Genomic DNA, 22,761 nt, shown 5'->3' with positions numbered 1-22,761 from the left:
CAAACATGGAGCAATGTTCAATAATGAATTTGAAGAATAGAAATAATAAATATACTTATAATAACTCGTTTTAGCACCAGTCAGTGAAATAATGAGTATACACACTGACGGTTGTACGACCGTGTACTTTATCAAACCTAAAATGTCCGTGTACTTTATCAATTTGGTGTTAGTTCATTTTCGCCTTTGAAATAACTATAAGAAGTTCAACAATACACGCTGAAAACTTTAAAATACATAAAATTTGCTTAAAATAAGATTTTTGTATGAATTATTTACGGATAGCATGAAGTAAACCGATAGATTTGTCAAAAGCCGTGTACTTTGCCTTAGATTTCAACTATGAGAAATCAGTTGGTCAAGATTTTCAGGAAAACGTTAGGATATTAGAGAACGTTCTTTATTACCGTGGATGGAGCTCTTAAATGCGGGGTTTATGGTCTTTATTTCACAAAAATTCTCCAAATATTAAGAAAGTTATCTTTAAAAACCTTACCTGAATCGAGACTTGTTGACATTTGTTGCCGTGCACTTTACCAAATAAGTCACGTGGGTTCTCCACCGTGAAAAAAAGGGTTTAATAATCTTTCAGTTTCCCGGGAACTAAATTAATCAGATTACTTGAAATATGTTAAATACCGATACACAGATAAATACCATCTGTCTGTCCCTTCTCATTTCAATGTACCGAGGGTGATCAAATAAAACCTGAACAAGGGCCATAATGTATTTATAAAATAACACTCGTTTAGTCAAAAATTGCAAAACTCTATAATTATGTGCATGTTTATGGTATTCCTTTTAAAATGCTGCACTGGCAAAGGAATTACTCAATTATTATTCAACAATAATTAAACCCCAAAAAATCTATATATAACATGTCAAACATTCAAACCTTTCGGACGCTAGTCACGAAACCCAGGGATACGTGTGCTGCATTATTAGATTAATTGTTGGGCGTCTATTCGTCCAAAGTAATAGACGTGTTATACGGGATTCTTCCAATCCCTAACGTCGTGAAGGATTTGTCATATCAAAAATCGTAACAAAAAATTCCGTCAACGTACAATTATTTTGACTAGGCGTCAATATGCAGGAAAAACAAGGATGCGTTCTTGAGAACAGTCATTTAGACTATAATGATCGACCTAGAAGGAAGTAAACCAGTTTGCGTGTGGCTTGCACCTAAACGCTCTTATAAAATATAAAATTATCAACTTTAATAAAATATTATTTTAAAATTAATATTTAACAAACTTAATTATACATGTTGTAGTACATAATGAAACATAAAAAACCCTCTTCGTACTACTTTCATTTCACTAGTTAGAATTTCCATCTTTATCATATTGTCAGCGTTTGTTCAGCAGTATCCCTTTATAGCTTTATTGTCAGCTATTTGGTTATCACTTTAACATGTCTCAACGCGGACCGTATTGCACAAAAAACAACAATCAAGTCCGAAAACAATGTCACGGTATACTATTTTTAGCGTTTTACTCGTTATCATCGGTTTACCCTTAAAAGATGATCTGTCTTACTTTCCTGGAAAAATCGTTCAAGCGGAAATAAAATTCTTAAATTTTTAAACAATAAGAGATCTAAGGAGCTTGGTTTCCGATTCTCATTTATTTTATTTGACTAATTTTACAGTGAGCAATGGGATTTCTAGTGTAATTTTATATGATCAATGCAAACCTTAATGCTTTATATAATATATATTATTCATTTCTGTGAATTTTACAGGAAGTCCGGGTGAATTCAGACGGTCTGATGGCCGAAAAAAATATTGAAATGAAAGAATGCACGTTTTTCTTATTCCAGGAACTAAGAAGATACATTCATAAATAACTGAGCTACGTCGGTTTAAATCTTGTTTTGCTACATATACATTTTCATTGAAAACTGTTGAACTGTATATATATATATCTCATACTCATCACCCTAACCAGACACGTGAAAACTTTGCTTGTGAATAAGGGAACAATTTGACTCTTACAGACCTGCGAAGTCATTCCTCATTGTTCTTTACTCGCTTCTACGTGGTTCTAGGACTATTGGTGTTCACATCTCCTGAAATCTACCCCATATTACTCGCTTTTACGTGGCTCTAGGACTATTGGTGTTCACATCTCCTGAAATCTACCCCATATTACTCGCTTCTAAGTGGCTCTAGGACCGTTGGTGTCTACATGGCTCTAGGACTGTTGGGGTTCACATGGTTTTAGGACTGTTGGGGTTCACATGGCTCTAGGACTGTTGGTGTTCACATGGCTCAAGGACTGTTGGGGTTCACATGGTTTTAGGACTGTTGGGGTTCACATGGCTCTAGGACTGTTGGGGTTCACATGGTTCTAGGACTGTTGGGGTTCACATGGTTCTAGGACTGTTGGGGTTCACATGGTTCTAGGACTGTTGGGGTTCACATGGTTCTAGGACTGTTGGGGTTCACATGGTTCTAGGACTGTTGGGGTTCACATGGCTCTAGGACTGTTGGTGTTCACATGGCTCTAGGACTGTTGGGGTTCACATGGTTTTAGGACTGTTGGGGTTCACATAGCTCTAGGACTGTTGGTGTTCACATGGCTCAAGGACTGTTGGGGTTCACATGGTTTTAGGACTGTTGGGGTTCACATGGCTCTAGGACTGTTGGTGTCTACATGGTTCTAGGAATGTTGGGGTTCACATGGTTTTAGGACTGTTGGGGTTCACATGGCTCTAGGACTGTTGGTGTTCACATGGCTCAAGGACTGTTGGGGTTCACATGGTTTTAGGACTGTTGGGGTTCACATGGCTCTAGGACTGTTGGGGTTCACATGGTTCTAGGACTGTTGGGGTTCACATGGTTCTAGGACTGTTGGGGTTCACATGGTTCTAGGACTGTTGGGGTTCACATGGTTCTAGGAGTGTTGGGGTTCACATGGTTCTAGGACTGTTGGGGTTCACATGGCTCTAGGACTGTTGGTGTTCACATGGCTCAAGGACTGTTGGGGTTCACATGGTTTTAGGACTGTTGGGGTTCACATAGCTCTAGGACTGTTGGTGTTCACATGGCTCAAGGACTGTTGGGGTTCACATGGTTTTAGGACTGTTGGGGTTCACATGGCTCTAGGACTGTTGGGGTTCACATGGTTCTAGGACTGTTGGGGTTCACATGGTTCTAGGACTGTTGGGGTTCACATGGTTCTAGGAGTGTTGGGGTTCACATGGCTCAAGGACTGTTGGTGTTCACATGGCTCAAGGACTGTTGGGGTTCACATGGTTTTAGGACTGTTGGGGTTCACATGGTTCTAGGACTGTTGGGGTTCACATGGCTCTAGGACTGTTGGGGTTCACATGGTTCTAGGACTGTTGGGGTTCACATGGTTCTTGGACTGTTGGGGTTGACATGGTTCTAGGACTGTTGGGGTTCACGTGGCTCAAGGACTGTTGGGGTTCACATGGTTCTTGGACTGTTGGGGTTCACATAGCTCTAGGACTGTTGGGGTTCACATGGTTCTAGGACTGTTGGGGTTCACATGGCTCAAGGACTGTTGGGGTTCACATGGTTCTAGGACTGTTGGGGTTCACGTGGCTCTAGGACTGTTGGGGTTCATATGGTTCTAGGACTGTTGGGGTTCACATGGTTCTAGGACTGTTGGTGTTCATATGGCTCTACGACTGTTGGGTTCACATGATTCTAGGACTGTTGGTGTTCACATAGCTCTAGGACTGTTGGTGTTCACATAGCTCTAGGACTGTTGGTGTTCACATGGCTCAAGGACTGTTGGGGTTCACATGGTTTTAGGACTGTTGGGGTTCACATGGTTCTAGGACTGTTGGGGTTCACATGGTTCTAGGACTGTTGGGGTTCACATGGTTCTAGGACTGTTGGTATTCACATGGTTCTTGGACTGTTGGGGTTCACATGGTTCTTGGACTGTTGGGGTTCACATGGTTTTAGGAATGTTGGGGTTCACATGGTTCTAGGACTGTTGAGGTTCACATGGTTCTTGGACTGTTGGGGTTCACATAGCTCTAGGACTGTTGGTGTTCACATGGTTCTAGGACTGTTGAGGTTCACATGGTTCTTGGACTGTTGAGGTTCACATAGCTCTAGGACTGTTGGTGTTCACATGGTTCTTGGACTGTTGGGGTTCACATGGTTCTAGGACTGTTGGGGTTCACATGGTTCTAGGACTGTTGGGGTTCACATGGTTCAAGGACTGTTGGGGTTCACATGGTTCTTGGACTGTTGGGGTTCACATAGCTCTAGGACTGTTGGTGTTCACATGGCTCAAGGACTGTTGGGGTTCACATGGTTCTAGGACTGTTGGGGTTCACATGGTTCTATGACTGTTGAGGTTCACATGGTTCTTGGACTGTTGGGGTTCACATAGCTCTAGGACTGTTGGTGTTCACATGGCTCAAGGACTGTTGGGGTTCACATGGTTCTAGGACTGTTGGGGTTCACATGGTTCTAGGACTGTTGGGGTTCACATGATTCTAGGACTGTTGGTGTTCACATAGCTCTAGGACTGTTGGTGTTCACATGGCTATACGACTGTTGGGGTTCACATGATTCTTGGACTGTTGGGGTTCACATGGTTCTAGGACTGTTGGGGTTCACGTGGCTCTAGGACTGTTGGGGTTCACGTGGTTCTAGGACTGTTGGGGTTCACATAGCTCTAGGACTGTTGGGGTTCACATGGTTCTAGGACTGTTGGGGTTCACATGGCTCAAGGACTGTTGGGGTTCACATGGTTCTAGGACTGTTGGGGTTCACGTGGCTCTAGGACTGTTGGGGTTCATATGGTTCTAGGACTGTTGGGGTTCACATGGTTCTAGGACTGTTGGTGTTCATATGGCTCTACGACTGTTGGGTTCACATGATTCTAGGACTGTTGGTGTTCACATAGCTCTAGGACTGTTGGTGTTCACATAGCTCTAGGACTGTTGGTGTTCACATGGCTCAAGGACTGTTGGGGTTCACATGGTTTTAGGACTGTTGGGGTTCACATGGTTCTAGGACTGTTGGGGTTCACATGGTTCTAGGACTGTTGGGGTTCACATGGTTCTAGGACTGTTGGGGTTCACATGGTTCTTGGACTGTTGGGGTTCACATGGTTCTTGGACTGTTGGGGTTCACATGGTTTTAGGAATGTTGGGGTTCACATGGTTCTAGGACTGTTGAGGTTCACATGGTTCTTGGACTGTTGGGGTTCACATAGCTCTAGGACTGTTGGTGTTCACATGGTTCTAGGACTGTTGGGGTTCACATGGTTCTTGGACTGTTGGGGTTCACATAGCTCTAGGACTGTTGGTGTTCACATGGTTCTTGGACTGTTGGGGTTCACATGGTTCTAGGACTGTTGGGGTTCACATGGTTCTAGGACTGTTGGGGTTCACATGGTTCTTGGACTGTTGGGGTTCACATAGCTCTAGGACTGTTGGTGTTCACATGGCTCAAGGACTGTTGGGGTTCACATGGTTCTAGGAATGTTGGGGTTCACATGGTTCTATGACTGTTGAGGTTCACATGGTTCTTGGACTGTTGGGGTTCACATAGCTCTAGGACTGTTGGTGTTCACATGGCTCAAGGACTGTTGGGGTTCACATGGTTCTAGGACTGTTGGGGTTCACATGGTTCTAGGACTGTTGGGGCTCACATGATTCTAGGACTGTTGGTGTTCACATAGCTCTAGGACTGTTGGTGTTCACATGGCTATACGACTGTTGGGGTTCACATGATTCTAGGAATGTTGGTGTTCACATGGTTCTAGGACTGTTGGTGTTCACATGGTTCTAGGACTGTTGGTGTTCACATGACTTTACGACTGTTGAGGTTCACATGATTCTAGGACTGTTGGTGTTCACATAGCTCTAGGACTGTTGGTGTTCACATGGCTCAAGGACTGTTGGGGCTCACATGATTCTAGGACTGTTGGTGTTCACATGGTTCTAGGACTGTTGGGGTTCACATGGCTCAAGGACTGTTGGGTTTCATATGATTCTAGGACTGTTGGTGTTCACATGGTTCTAGGACTGTTGGGGTTCACATGGTTCTAGGACTGTTGGGGTTCACATGCTTCTAGGACTGTTGGGGTTCACATGGTTCTAGGACTGTTGGGGTTTACATGGTTCTCGGACTGTTGGGGTTCACATGGTTCTAGGACTGTTGGTGTTCACATGGTTCTTGGACTGTTGGGGTTCACATGATTCTTGGACTGTTGGGGTTCACATGGTTGTTGGACTGTTGGGGTTCACATGGTTCTTGGACTGTTGGGCTTCACATGGTTCTTGGACTGTTGGGGTTCACATGATTCTAGGACTGTTGGGGTTCACATGGTTCTAGGACTGTCGGGGTTCACATGCTTCTAGGACTGTTTGGGTTCACATGGTTTTAGGACTGTTGGTGTTCACATGGTTCTTGGACTGTTGGGGTTCACATGGTTCTTGGACTGTTGGGGTTCACATGGTTCTAGGACTGTTGGGGTTCACATGGTTCTAGGACTGTTGGGGTTCACATGGTTCTAGGACTGTTGGGGTTCACATGGTTCTAGGACTGTTGGGGTTCACATGGTTCTAGGACTGTTGGGGTTCACATGGTTCTAGGACTGTTGGGGTTCACATGGTTCTAGGACTGTTGGGGTTCACATGGTTCTAGGACTGTTGGGGTTCACATGGTTCTTGGACTGTTGGGGTTCACATGGTTCTAGGACTGTTGGGGTTCACATGGTTCTAGGACTGTTGGGGTTCACATGATTCTAGGACTGTTGGTGTTCACATAGCTCTAGGACTGTTGGGGTTCACATGGTTCTAGGACTGTTGGTGTTCACATCACCTAAAACTTACGTCGATATCCAAAAACCGTTGTAGGCAACAATTACATTTTCAGTGTATGATTTCTGTTTAAGAACATTTGAAAACGATGCAGTTTTATGCTATGGACAATCAGTGTGGCGGCAGAGAATGAGCGTTACAGTATGTAAGTTCGCGAAGTCCAGCTGGTCCTGGCAGCGGGCTGGCGTTGGCGCTGACGCCTGATAAGCCAGCGAGTCTCGAATCCATGACTTTCCTTGTACAGACGTTGTGTACGCCCGTCCGTAACGTCGTCAATTGTGCAGCATGTCAGTGCTCTATTTTGGATAATCTACGCCAAAATAGAACATTCCCAGTGATTCATATACATTGCTCTCAACCTTTTCAACAACTATTGTTTAACTACTTGCTAGTCTATGGTGATGATTATATTATTATTACTACTTTAATGGTCAGTACAAAAACAAATCATTTAAAATGATTCATTTTATTTGTGTACAGATAAAAAATATATCCGACAAAATATTGCTATTGTTTATCTGTGCACAAAATGCAAACACTATGCTTTTGTTATCATTAAAGTTAAAAAGGTTAAGCATAATAGTATAAATACATTACAAGAATTGCTTCCTCCAATACTGTGCCCCCAGATTGCACCGTCAACTATTATATGTGTAATATCTTAATACTACCAATGTAACACGACTAGACGGCTTCAAGTTTCAACCAAGATATCATTAGTACTTTTCAGAATACGAATTTATATTCAATTGTGTTTCGTTTTCGCCAAATTTCTACTTTTCTGGTATTGTCTTGTTTATTGTCCTTTTTATTATGTACATCTTTTTATTGTTCTAATAAGAATACTTAATTTGTTATCTTTGATTTCCTCACGACAAATTAAGAGGCTGTATTGTTTAAGTTATTGTTTTTCTTTCAAATTAAGTCGATAGATCACGTAGTTTTCATGAATTTCTATTGTATGTTTTATAATTGAAAGCAATAAAAAAGATGAAAAAAGAAGTGATCATGAACAATTATTCTACAACTAAGATGCTATACTTTGTATGAAAAACATTCTTTCTAAAAATTGTTGATGTCCAATACCAAACCTTCTATACATTATACAGTAAAAGGAGTTCCTGCCCTGCCCTGCCCTGCCCTGCCCTGCCCTGCCCTGCCATTTATGTAATGTTAAGTCATTCGATAGCGTGTGGATGCAGTTTGAGCCACTAAATTGTGGTAATATACGGAATGACGGACTGGCAGATGGACGACCATATTGACTCCTTCACCCAAATTGTTATTTTTTATTAAAAAAAAGAGAGCAGCCTTAAGACAGTACACCTGAAAGGGCGTCATCATCTATGGAAAATATATCAATCGCAAATTGTGTTGTCTTACCTGTGTTCACCTGGACCACTGAGGTTAGTGATTATCCTGAAGGTCAAGGCTATGTTCGAGGCAACATTAATCTTACAGGAGGGTTAGGGGAACTGCGGGAGGGCATCGACATATATTTACGCGTTGCGATCTTTGCGGGTATATCACCAAATGAATGCATGCATAGACATAAAGAGTCGCAGTGAAGGGTTAGAGGAACAATAGTGTGTATAGAAATGTTATACAGGGGCGTAGCTAGACCAATGTTGATGTGCAGGCATCAACCCAATGGGTCTGATTTGTCGAATACGTGGTCTGCCTAATGGCGCAATTGACGTTTATATAAAGGGGAAATTAACATTAAAATTCACAAAATGTCTAATTCGCGGGTTGATTTTGTTCTTTCTTTACAGGAAAATATGATGTGCAGGCTCGGGCCTATTTGCCTAGCGGAAGTTACGCCATTGATAGACATAAACCTCGAGTGTAATTTATTAGCTGTCCATTGTGTTTCTGTTTAAATGGTATTTTTATAATTAGAGAAATATAAGTTTATGACGTCAAACACTTACTAACGTACCTGTGAGACACAGATAAGCGTTTGAGGAGGCGTGATGACGTCATCCGATGAAAAGTCATTGAAAATCACTTCAGATAATTCATGAGATTACTTAACAGTGGTGGCCTTGTATTTGTATTTCAATTACGCAATCAGGAAATTAATCAAACTACTAGAGGTTGATCTTTGTGAGAGCAAAAACTTATTGTTTTGAGATTTAGGCAAATGAATATATAAATAAAAAGGAACAGGTCATTTAACTTGTTCCACAAATCTTTTACCAACCTCTACTCCCAGAAAAGGTGTTCAATTGTCTCTGTATATTCAGAACAGAATTTAATCACTTAGATGTTGTGAGTTAGCTTTGATACAAGCTTATTAAAACGGTTTTATTCTATAAAAATATTATACACAATACACAATACTGGCATTATAAATATTTTATTCCACTCATTTGATTCGCTTTTTGTTCCAAGACTTTGATTCCATTTATTTTCTTTCCCATAATTTTCGTTAAGAGTTTTATAGTATTTTATTTGTGTTTTGTTTAATATTTTCAAACTTCTGAACAAGTGTGATACAAAGTATAGACAGGGGATTCTTTTCAAGTTTGAAGCAATGAAATGTCAGTTTTATTTCACTGATAAATCTCTATAAACCAGAAGGCACCGGAAAGCATATATTAATTGTTTTTTATTAAACTGAACAAAAAAAAACAACTTATTTTACATAATAATCGATAGGGATAAAAAAAATCGAAGCTATATAATCATACTAATTTATTTTTCCTATTTCGAAACTGCGTCTATCAAATTAACAAGGGCGATGTTGTTATAAGTTCAGTTGCGACTGAAAATATTAAGTTAACATATAGAAGATTATTGCTTGATTCAGTGTAAGATCGTAATCTATTCCATCGACTGAGCACCAAAATATATAGTTCACAAGTGGCCACGAGTGAAATTTTCACTTCTGGTTGAAACAGTGAATTATTATCATTATAGTACTGATAAATATCTCGAAACCACCGTAAAGCATAACATAAAACGGTGTCCTATCACTACAATGTCATTATCATTTTAAAACTTGCAAATCATTATAAGATTCTTGTTCGGTTACTCATAATTTGAATGATAGTTAGTGGAAAATTGTTACATATGCTTTAAGAAGTTGTAAAGTAACTTTATACTAACGTTATGTGTTTGCTGGGAGTGCGTTCTAATTAATGCATACAATTACAAAAAAGACAAAAGTCCTGATATGGGTATGCCTATCATATTTGCTTAAAGATACACTATTACTCCCAAATTAGATTTACCACAATTAATAATATTGTTTTGATATACCAAAAGCGATGAACAAATGTCGAAAACAATAGTTCTTATGAAGGATACGGAGTTTGATTTCGAAGAAATGCGCAAAAAACACGGTATTTCTACCTTATAAAACTATAGTAGACCACAGTAAATCTTTTAGCATTCACCAATCATTTAATATTTTTGCGCTTTCTGCTATTAAATACACGGTTACAATCTTCTGATCAGTAATTAATAATTTCAATTAATGCATTATTTAGTAAGTAGTTAAAGGTTTATAAGTCAAAATTAATGTTTGTAACACTTGTGTTAGTAGTGATTTTGAATAAGACTGTCACTTTAAAAATGAACATTGAAAAATAGGCAAATTCATATAGAAAGTGTCCGACACAATAACTCTTTGGAAAATAATAACATACATTTAAGTTTTGCCGCCCATTTTCGACCCTTATCATAGCAGATGCTTTATATGAAAATGTATTTTTCGAAATAAAATTAAATTGTACATGTATTTTGATAAGAGTATGCCTTTATAGACTCGGAACACTTTTCTTCTGAAATCAAAGATTCTCATGAATACAAATGTAGTTTTTCTATAAATACGTAAATACATGGAATAACTTAAAAATAAACTTCCTTTCTAAATTTAAGATCAATCATTGAATTTCATTACATTATTACATTCCGTAGTGCTTTTTAAGTAGTTCTTAGTAGCTCTTCGTGCTTTTAAGCAGAGATTATAATAACTATAGGAAAAAGAATTTCTTTGAAACCTAACTGAAGAAATTTGTAAAAATAAGTGACACATATATATTCGCTGTTCGTTTGTGTGCCGCGCATTTAATGCCATTAACTTTAGCGCTGTTCTCGTGGGAACTGTGTCAGCGAGAGAACGAATCAGAAAACTGTTATAGATAGACCGCAGTCAGCAGCAGTTAAACCGAAAGTAGCTCATTCAGAACACGCCAAGATGGTCGAGGGACGTGAAAAGTGGAGCCGAAATGTGGAATATTTGTTGGCCACTGCCGGGTACGCAGTTGGTTTAGGAAACGTATGGAGATTCCCGTACCTGTGTTACAAAAGCGGCGGAGGTATTTACATTTCATTCAGTAATAATGTAACAACGGTGCACGGGAAGCTTAATTTGTGCGTAGTTTACTATGACGCTGTATCGGTTATATAACAAAGTTTTTTCCAATATAAAATAATACACACAACGTACCAGGTTACAGCAAATACCGATGTTGACTCATATTTAAATAGTTAATATCTAAACATCTATTGTACGTTTGATGCAAATGTCAACGGGAATCGTCAGATATCCGAACTTTCCTATAATCACTATCATAACAATCGTTATTTTATAGTGGTTTATACAATGAAGCAATTCCGTTTGACATTTGAGTTGTTTGTTTGTAATAGAACACCAGTTATTTGGCATTGGGATTAAACTTTGAAGCATTCGAAAATTGAATAATAATCTGGAAAGTTTATGAAAACAATACTTAATAATTACAATGTCAAACAAAAGTTTAATAAAAGGCCTGGGTTTTAAATGATTTTAAAATTTAGATGAAGAGATACTTACACTTTTAGATAAATGGAAAAGAGTTATATATTCATGTAATTCAAGAGCTTTCTTTGCTATATCAAGCCCAGCCTGCTAGGGGATCCAAGCCCAGCCTGCTAGGGGACTAGGGGAAAGATTGTAGTCTTAAAGCTGCACTCTCACAGAATGACCGATTTGACAACTTTTTTCATTTTTTGTCTTGAAAGGAGTGAATTTTTGCGTCAAAGTCTGGCAACCAGTGATGTATGACTGCCAACAAAAGATCAGATGGTAGTTTTTCATATTTACTTTTCGAAAATTGATGTCTATGGCAAAAACTGTTTCTAATGCTTTAAGAAAGATGAGTTTTTCTGCAGTTGTTCAAAGAACTGAGTTCTGTACTTTTGTAAGATATCTTAAATGACTGAATGGAAAGCATTAATGTCAAACTAAGCTGACCAAAACTAAGAAAACAGTCAAAACAGTCAATCTGTGAGATTGCAGCTTTAATGTCCAATATCAACTCTCTTTTTTCCAGTTTTGACTGGTTTTAGTCCAATATTGAAACCAATGTAAGAGGTCATTCACCTCAAATCAGACTTCAGTACTCTTCATTCCTATCTTTCTTGACTTATTGCACCAAATTTAGGATTTTTATCAGATTTTCTTTAACCCTGACATGTTGGGAGATAGTTTGAAATGTGATTAAATTTGGGAAATATACAATGTACCATCTATTACTTAATAAAATTTGGTAGTCTGGGTTTCTAAGAAGTTGTTATTGCCCTCGCTTTACATAAAGGTATATGTAGCATGGGTTAGATTCTTGGCAAGGGCCCTTGTGAGTTTTGTTGGTGGTTACCAAGCTGGACAAGTAGGTTTTCTGTAAGTACTCTGGCTTAGGTTAATCATTTAATGATTAACATATTAAGAATATTTTTGTTATACTCCAAAATTGTTTAACCCATTCACAAACTTACTTTTATTAACAAACACCAACACGAATTGGCAGATTCTAACAATTCTAAACTAATTTAGATTCTAATCTAAACAGATTTTTTGTGAACTTAAGCCTAAAATGATTTCATTAGCTTTTTTAGGTTAAGCGTGTTCTGAAGAATAGAGCATATTTTGTCACATTCCACAATAGTTTAATATTAACAACAGAACTCAGTCGAACTTTGGATGATATTTTATCTTTGAATCAAGCCTATTGTTCACATTTGTCCATGTCTGAACCTAAAGAACTTGACCATATCCCTTTCAATTCTGTGACAGTTTCATGTTTTAGTAATGTTAAACAGTGTGTTTTTTTCACAAATCTAAAACCTTAAAAATATTAATACGAATATATTGGCTAATTATCAAATAATAGCATCTCAATTTTAAACATGTTGATATTGGCAAAAAGCAAACAAGTTGTAAAAAAAAAAGACACCTGGTCATCTAAATTCCTGGAATCTATTGTTACTTGTTTTCCCAATTATAGGAAATTTAAAACATGTTTAAACAAACAGTAAATGATAAAAACATATTTTGTCTTCATAGGGGCGTTCCTGCTCCCATTTCTCATCATGCTGGTCCTGTGTGGGATCCCTCTGCTCTACATGGAGATGGCGGTGGGCCAGTTGACACAGCAGGGGCCAATAGGGGCCATCAACAGGCTCTGCCCTTTTTTCAAAGGTAATTTGTGCCAGAAAAGTTACTTTCAAATAGAACGGCTTATTATTAAAATTTAATAAATTCTAGAAGCAACTTATATACTTACATTTATACCAAATGTCACTTTAATAGTACTGAAATGTTACTGACCCCATGAAATAGTGTCTGCACTGAAGCATGATAATCATATGATTCTATCCTTTATGTATATATTATTGTTTATTTGGAGGTCATGTGCTAAGCTTAAACAATTTATTTACAGGATAGAACATATTTTTTTACTAAACTGCACCTTAATGACTTCTTGTTTTAATATGCAATATGTAAAGCTATAGGAGTGGAGTTATATTTTTTCAGTAACACGTCACTGGTCTTTTCAAGATTATCTGTTTATCTTCTTATTGAAATTCCCCCTGTACTTTTTTCAGTGCAAAAAGCGTAGGTGTCTTGTTTAATTATAGATACAAGAAAGAACTAAACTGTTATAACAAATTTTAATATGAAACACGTTGTGTACCCATTTTTGTTCTTTTCATCCCACTCTTTTTCTATCTACCGGTTCTAATTTTGCTTTGCTCCTGGGAAGCAGAACAGGGCTAAACAGCAAAGTTTATTTCATTTTATGCAGTTGACACAATATGTATACATTACGAAATAAGTCAACAATGACCCTTGATCATTGAGAATTTGTATCTTCTTTATGAAGCATGAACAGCAAACTATTAAGCAGAATAAGAAGAGGTATTTAATACACGCTATCAACCAAGTCAAAAGTTTTATTAGCATATTAAATACAAACATTGCCAATACACAGCTAAAACATACAAAATGGGATTTAATGACATTATAACTTAAGTGAAAGTTAAATATTCAATAAATATTGAATATCATTTTTAAGGCATTATATTAAAAAAACACGAGCCGTCGACTACGCCGCTTTGACTTAGAATACAATAACGATGTAATAATACCAAGTTTGGTCTCTTTATGTCAAACCTAACTAAAATTATTCGATACATAAGATGACTTAGATGCTGCTCTCCCACCAGCCCACCCTAACAATGACTTTGTTTCTTACAAGGAACACTGCAATCGTTATTCTTTGGCCGACTGATACCTAGCGGAAAGTGGTCAGAGGATAAAATTATTGTTTTGGTCACGAAAAGTGGGTCTTGCACTATGATTGTACAGTACACAAGTAAAAGTTCCTATTGTCACCATTTGTCGAAATGTCGACAATGATTTCATACAAAATATATATCTAAGTAATTTACTTCGGTATATATTTGTATGTTTTGTACCAGTATATTGAACATTCATTATATATGATATCCATGGGTAATTTTGGACAACTAAAATTTAATATTTCTATTCAAAGAAAAATTGATTGATCTAATGTGCACTACTAATTTCATAATGAGAAGTTACTCATAGCTGATCAATTTATGTTAAACTCCTTTTATAAAACGTCCACTATTTGGACCTCTGTATTTGTTAGTATTTAAGAAAAAAAACTTCTGACTTAAAGCAAGACAAATCAACAAAATGGGAAACTTTGTTCAAAAGAATGTTCAAGGACCTACAGAACATAGACATAAATATTTGAATGTTAACTCTTGTGTTCATATGTTTACAAATTCTTAAAAGAAGTCAAATTTTGTTTGTATTTCATAAAGCCTTATGCAAGTGTCTAACTCCGTGATTCAGTGGATCTGGTCTGGACCCCTGATACCTGCTGCCTGCACAATTTTTTTTTATGTGAATATTTTTTATGACTTTAATTTGTTACAACTTATCATACATGTTTTTCATATTTTTATATTTTATTACCTCAAAATTAAAGCTTAGTAATGTGTCTTTCATAAGTTCACAGAGTTTAATGTGACTGATTTTGAATGATTCATGGTTTGAATATAGATAATAGGGTACTCAAGAGTTAAATTGTGATTAAAGGGTACTAAGACTTTCAATCGGATCTAAGAGTGCTAAAAACTTAAATGTTTAATCAATTGTGAATGTTTATAAATCTTTACTACTTAGGATATTTAAGCTTACATCACTAATCTCTCCTCAGACGTGCTGAAATGTCACATTTTTTCCCTAGGAGCTGGGCTTGCCACAGTTGTGATCTCCTTCTTATTTACGACCTACTACAACGTGATCATTTCGTGGGCGTTCTACTACATGTTCAGCTCGTTCACCTCAACTCTGCCTTGGGCCGACTGCAATCATGACTGGAACTCTGAACATTGCTTTGACGGGGCCAATAAAACAATATTGGACCCAATTACCAATGCAACGATAATCGTCCCTCGTTCAAACGATAGCCTCTCCCCAACGGAAGACTTCTTTGAGTAAGTCACGTATTCTTGCATTGTTTGACTATCGTCAAAAATGTTTGGGTGGTAAAGAGGTAAATGTGTTTCCATTTCACTCACAAGGTATCAGTATTGGTTTTGAGCATGGGAGCCCACCCATAAGCTCTTACTTGTATAATATAAACAGTACTTAATTTACCCTGAAAACAGACTCTGACAAGATTCTGGCATGAGATTTTATCATCTTTTATTTGAATGCAGCAATAACTTTGGTACCTGTTAGTTATGAATAGATTAAAAGAATAAATAGACATATGATCCATTGGCAGACCCATGAGCTTTAACACTATTGTCATATTTCAATGACAATATCAAAATACCCCCATCTGGAGGTTGGGTAAATTTTCCTTGTAGGTGATTCATGTCATATTTATATAAAACCTGATTTTCCTCTGATGTTATTTGACATATTTACCAAAACATTATAGGAAGAATTTGTTATAAATACATAAAAAAAATTATGCTATTAAATGATAGTTGAAATACCTGGGGAAAAATGTTTCTAAACAAGTATAATGTATTAATAATTTAATACAATATATATATCAGATTTAACTAGTACTTGCTTTGTGTTTTATAATTTTGAGGCTCACAGTCACATCAAAATGAAGTACTTGTCTTTCAATATTCAATAAGTTCAGTTTTTAACAGTCTTTAATTGTCAGTAATAGTCTATGGTATATTCAATAAGTTAAGTTTTTTAACAGTCTTTAATTGTCAGTAATAGTCTATGGTATGATGCTAAGAATAATAGTATTGAATATAAGAATTTCTACTTATAATCACTTATAATAGCTTTATCGGATTGATTTATGTATTTTTCTGTCACAAACTATCGGCTTATGTTATGTTTTTGTTTTTTCAAATTTTACTCCAAAAAATTCCCTAGCAGCCATTTGTATGAACAAATGTACCCATGGTAATATTTTACTGTCGGTATTGTTTTTTTACCGGGTTATTGTTTGTGTAAGTGGCTGCAGGTGTAAATATTTGACATTTAAATGCAGCTTAAGATTTGATTTTGCTGTAGTGGCGTATCCATGGTCTATGGTAAAACACTTGACTTTCAATCCAGTAGTCGCAGGTTCGATTTCCCGCCGCACCACTAAACAAATACTAATCGTCTTCTAAGAGGGACGTTAAATGGGGGTCCCGAATGACAGTGCTATACATGGGTGCACAATAAAGAAACAGGGAAGCTCTAATCAGGGTTACATTCTGTCTGTGCACTATGCTCCAAAAAACCTAAAATGACTAACAATCTTATCGGAGCACTCGCCAAATGGGCAAGGCCCGAGTGCGAGTATGAAGAAGCTTACACCATACATGCCATATTTACTGGAGACCATTCAGGGGGATTTTTTCAGAAAGGCTGAAAATTCTGGGGGATTTTTTAGCAGGTTTAAGTTGGCGAATTTTTTTTAGTATTTTTAGACACAAGTACAAAAAATTGTATTCACATATATTTTGCTATGAAAACCTCTAACTTTTTCATATATTCTTATGATACACTGTCATGTCATACTGTAATACTGTAAATTAAATTTAACTTCCTTCAAAGTCTTTTAAAAAAATCTGCTTAATACTATCAGCTATGATGAAGTTCAGACACTAAGAGAAATGAATGAAATTATTAATTTCTTCCTTTTCCAAAATAGTAATATTTCTTTGCCTTTGATCATTACTTCAAATTAATTGATCACTTGTTGTTTAGGTTTCCTTATGGCATTTATCAAACCTTTTTTAAACAGTCATTTCACCCTTGCAGAGTTGTTTCTTTACATTCAATTTCACTCACATACTGTGGTTTCACTTTGTCATTATTGCCTGATGTAAAATATCTAAAAAAAAATTTAAAAAAATAAAAATTCCGGGGGATTTTTATCTCCCATCGGGAGACCAGGGGATGGATCAAAATTCCTGGGGGATTTTGCCCCCCACTGGGGGATATGGCATGTATGTAACACACCACCACCATTTTGCTGTAATTCATGTGATAGTGTTTATTTAATACCATGCATATTATAAATTGGTTTGAAATAAACTTTGATTAAATAATATATGAATAATAATGGAGTGAATATATATCTGTAGGCTTGTTAAAACTCCTTTGTCACTGTCACCTATTTATGACATTATGGATTTGCTTCACATTTTTAATCTGGTGACCAAAGTTTGTTCTGCTTTTTGTTTTTGCTATTTGTGATGTTTTTTTAACCTCTAAGCATGAACATCATAAATAATGCTACATGTATTGACTTTTTGTTGGTGAGGTGTAATGTGATACTTTTCAACAGCAAGGTAATAAGAATGATTATTAGCATTATGTTTTGTATTGATGGCAGAATTCACATTTTTATTCCAAATAAGAATAAATTGTTATTTAAAGGAGTAACTATCTACTCATTTGAAAGAAAAACAAAAAATATAGAGTAATATTTACATTCGGTTTTGACCAACCTAGCTTCTGCTCACCATGGCAGGGTATTTATGAACCAGTCAATGGTAACCACAGCCCGCCCAGGTCTGGGGGGATAGTGGGGAGAATGGGCTGAGTATTTACCTTCCAGGTGGCCCCGTAGTCTCGAATGAATTTGATGGTTTTGTTTTTGCGCCATAAAAAGTGTAGGCCTTACCTAGGATGGCACCAGGGTGAGAGGGCAATTGGCTGATTTTACCAGCAATTTGTCCCCGCCGGGCAGAGGATTTTACCTCGGATTGGTTGGACCAAAAGTCAAAATCCCCGCTATTCTGCGGACGTGGGGGGCTGTGTTTACAACTGACTGGTGCATTATCGTAGCAGTTGAAAGGTTCAGAATGGTTGCTCGATTTAGTAGTTGTTTGGATAAGTATAGTAGCAATTTAAGGTTAAGTTGTTGCCGGGTTTAATATGATTGCCATGTTAAGTTTAAATGCCAGAGTTAGTGGTTGCCAAGTTTAGTACAGTTGCAAGAGTTAATGGTTACCAATTTTAGTATGGTTGCTAGGTTAAGTGGTTTCCCAGTTTAGTTTGGTGACAAGGTAAAGTGGTAACCCGGTTTAGTTTGGTGACAAGGTTAAGTGGTTGCCAGGATTAGTTTGGTGACAAGGTAAAGTGGTTACCCAGTTTAGTTTGGTGACAAGGTTAAGTGGTTGCCAGGATTAGTTTGGTGACAAGGTAAAGTGGTAACCCGGTTTAGTTTGGTGACAAGGTTAAGTGGTTGCCAGGTTTAGTTTGGTGACAAGGTAAAGTGGTTACCCCGTTTAGTTTGGTGACAAGGTTAAGTGGTAACCCGGTTTAGTTTGGTGACAAGGTTAAGTGGTTGCCAGGATTAGTTTGGTGACAAGGTAAAGTGGTAACCCGGTTTAGTTTGGTGACAAGGTTAAGTGGTTGCCAGGATTAGTTTGGTGACAAGGTAAAGTGGTAACCCGGTTTAGTTTGGTGACAAGGTTAAGTGGTTGCCAGGATTAGTTTGGTGACAAGGTAAAGTGGTTACCCAGTTTAGTTTGGTTACAAAGTTAATTAGTTACCTGGTTTAGTTTTGTAACAAGGTTAAGTGGTTACCCGGCTAAGATTGGTGACAAGGTTAAGAAGCTACCCGGTTGAGTTTGGTGACAAGGAAAAGTGGTAACCCCGTTTGGTTTGGTGACAAGGTTAAGTGGTTACTGGGTTTAGTTTGGTGACAAGGTTAAGTGGTTGCCAGGTTTAGTTTGGTGACAAGGTTAAGTGGCTGCCAGGATTAGTTTGGTAACAAAGTAAAGTGGCTACCTGTTTTAAGTTGGTGACATTTAGGTTAAGTGGTTGCCAGGTTTTAGTATAAATTGCCATGTTGCCAAAGTTATAAATAAATTCTGTCAACAATTAAACAAAGCATGATCGAAAAATGATCGCAAAGCAATAATGCATGGAAGAGACTCCCTTCTAAAAAAATAAATACGTTTTTTCTCCAAAATGGCTTAAAATGCAGAAATTTTGTGCTGAAAATCTAGAAAAAAATGCACTTCTCTAGTTTTTAATTTACTCCGTACGAAAAATATGCTTAAAATACTTTGCCAATACCACTGCGTTTAATGTAGATAAAATGCACATTTAACAAACTTTTATTAGTCAATTTATATTGCCAAAGCATTTTTGATAGAATTTCCTTTGTCACTGCACGAATCTTGCAAGCATGAATTAAAGTTAAAATTTAATTGGCTCATTGAAGCGAAACCAACGCAAACTGTCTACGTTTAAGCTATAAGTGCTTTGTGGAGTTATGAGCCAGCTCTTCAGTATTAAGTATCATGTAATACATAAAAAGAATTTGCCAAATTGCTGACAGCAGCAGTTTCTTTGATGTGTGAAGTTGACTGATAGATGTTGAACTTGATTTGAAATTCAGTTGGTGGTTTTGGGTAGAGCAAAAGTCACAATCAATCAAAGCCTCAAAAGGTTGAAATACTAAGTTCATTTGCAAACAGTTGTAGTTGATGTTTAACCTATATACAGTAAAAACCCTGAATGTTACCACCTCATTTTCGCGACAACCTGCGAATGAGACTGTGAGGATACTGATCAATTGTTGATAAACACTCACCAGGATGAACTTAAGTGGTTGTTGCAGTTGAAAATGCTCTGCATGAGTAAGGACTGGAGTGATCTTTCTTTAGGATTTAGTTACTTGAATGTACGTGAAAATCAGTCTGTCGAGGTTAAGTCAAATACTCCACAAACATTCCACTCTTGACTATTTTTTAAGTAAAAAGTCCATGGAGACATGGTTCTGAAAATGTATATGTAACTGACACAAACATACATGTAATTTAACCGCTATGTCTAGTCATACATGTTTTTAAACATGATATTTATTGAATAATTTTTTATGTAATGAATAAATGATAGAACTTTTTTATTTATTTTCTCTGCTTGAACTGTATGCACATGTTGCCTGGTACATAACTTAAGATAAATACTAAAATACATATTGTGCAATACCAATACATAGTAAGAATCGAATTTAATCCACTACTTGACCATTCACAACCCTAATCAGCACAAACTCAGGAATAAGACCATTTTCTCAAAGTCCCATAGGTTGTCTGAATACAGGTGTTTACTGTACATAAAGGGATTCAAATAAATGCAGTTGCCTACCTATTTATGCATGTTTTTATTCCTAGTCATAAGTTCAATAGTTGTTTATCCAATTTCTATAAATCTTGGTCAGAATGCATGTCTGCATTTTGTCTTAAACAGTTATAAATATGGGTCACCTTAGGTTATAAAAACTACCGATAGGTCTCTATATCAAATCTTAGAAGAAAAACAATTCCAAGTCATAAATTCAATTGTTTTTCTCCCATTATTAAGACACTTGGTCAGGATACTTGTCTGAATGTTGTCTTGAACATATATTGATATATGGATCACCTTAGGTAAAAAACTAGGTCACTAGATGAAATGTTAGAGAAAAAAATCCCATTTATGACTTCAATACTTTTCATCCAATTGTTAGGAAACTTGGCCAGAATACTTGTCTAAATGTTTTCTTGAACAAATGATTATGGGTCAACTCAGGTTGAAAACTTCATGACTTTTAAGAATATTTGAAAGTTTGAATCCAAGACCAATATTTTCCCCCGTTAGTTTTGCTCCAAAACCATACAATAAAATTGGTAAAAAAGCAATTATCAATAACTGCCTACTATCCATACATCCCATTGAAAAAAGTGGTAAAATCCAGTTATAATGTGGCATATCACATTGCCCCTTGTTTTGTTTTTTTGCTGTGTCAACCAGTTAATGGTAATATCCTGTATTTCTTTACAACTAATGATAACGTTTGTTTACTATAAACATGTACAAGCTAGTTAAAAGTACATCAAGGTTTTTGCAAATGATAAATGATAGCATTTTGAACCAGGTTCTCACTAAGTGAAAACTGATATTAGAATGAACTACAGCAATGTTCAGGTGGTTTCACGGGATGTGTTTTGGGTCCCTAGGGTCAAGGTCACTGATACTAAAAATAGAAAAATGGTTGGTACTGAATATCTTATAGCTGCATAGTGAGTCTCACAAATTGAACGTTTTGATAACTTTTTTATTTTTTGTCTTGGAACGAGCCAACTTTTGTAAAAATGCATAGACACCAGTTATATGAGACTGCTGACAAAAATTAGATCACAGATTTATATATTTAAGTTAAAAAATTGATGCTATATGCATTTTTCTTAAACCGTTACGAACGCTTTAAGCCATAAAACATTAATTTTCGAACATAAATGTGAACATCTGCGACCTGATATACGACCTGCGACCTGTTGGCAGATATTTACGCCAAAATTTGATCTTTCCAAGACAAAAAAAAAAAGTTGTAAAAACAATATATCTGTGAGAGTGCAGCTTTAATATAAGGTAGACAAATTGCAACCAAACTTGGTATATAGGAAGAGTTTATGGAGACCTTTCATTGAATTGCATTTGGGACCATTAGGGTCAAGGTCAAGATCACTGTTATTAAAAATAGTAAAACAGTTGAATCTGAATCTCACAACAAAGGCTGAAGTTCTCCAGTCAATCATTGAAAACCTGTTTATGAATTAGTGAAAGGTCTTTGAATAACAGGTTACATCTTGGTTGGTATTCAATATTGATCTGAATTGGATCTTAAACAATGTAGCTAATCGGATAACTTGTTATTAATAACAGACTAATAGTGTGAATGAAGTCAACGATGCATGACCATAAAATTTCCTTAAGTTGTACATTGAATACCACCCCAAAATCCTTTCCTTAAGTTGTACATTGAATACCACCCCAAAATCCATTCCTTAAGTTGTGGATTGAATACCACCCCAAAATCCATTCCTTAAGTTGTACATTGAATACCACCCCAAAATCCTTTCCTTAAGTTGTACATTGAATACCACCCCAAAATCCTCTCCTTAAGTTGTACATTGAATACCACCCCAAAATCCATTCCTTAAGATGTGGATTGAATACCACCCCAAAATCCATTCCTTAAGTTGTACATTGAATACCACCCCAAAATCCATTCCTTAAGTTGTGCATTGAATACCACCCCAAAATCATTTCCTTAAGTTGTATATTGAATACCACCCCAAAATCCTTTCCTTAAGTTGTACATT

General features: G+C 36.8%; 1 protein-coding gene across 1 annotated transcript in view; it reads left to right on the top strand.

Annotated features, from left to right (window-relative positions):
- The first annotated feature begins 10,819 nt into the window (after positions 1 to 10,819).
- The window catches only part of LOC128232752 (sodium- and chloride-dependent GABA transporter ine-like), a 38,273-nt gene continuing 26,331 nt past the window's right edge, over positions 10,820 to 22,761 (top strand). Inside the window, exons 1-3 of the mRNA XM_052946472.1 lie at positions 10,820 to 11,150; positions 13,157 to 13,291; positions 15,375 to 15,624. Of these exons, the coding sequence (XP_052802432.1) occupies positions 11,030 to 11,150; positions 13,157 to 13,291; positions 15,375 to 15,624 (506 nt within the window). The 5' untranslated portion in view covers positions 10,820 to 11,029. The remainder of the gene's footprint in view (positions 11,151 to 13,156; positions 13,292 to 15,374; positions 15,625 to 22,761) is intronic.

This window comes from Mya arenaria, chromosome 4, assembly GCF_026914265.1.
Source record: "Mya arenaria isolate MELC-2E11 chromosome 4, ASM2691426v1".
Taxonomy (NCBI): domain Eukaryota; kingdom Metazoa; phylum Mollusca; class Bivalvia; order Myida; family Myidae; genus Mya; species Mya arenaria.
This window is presented reverse-complemented; position numbering and strand designations above follow the sequence as displayed.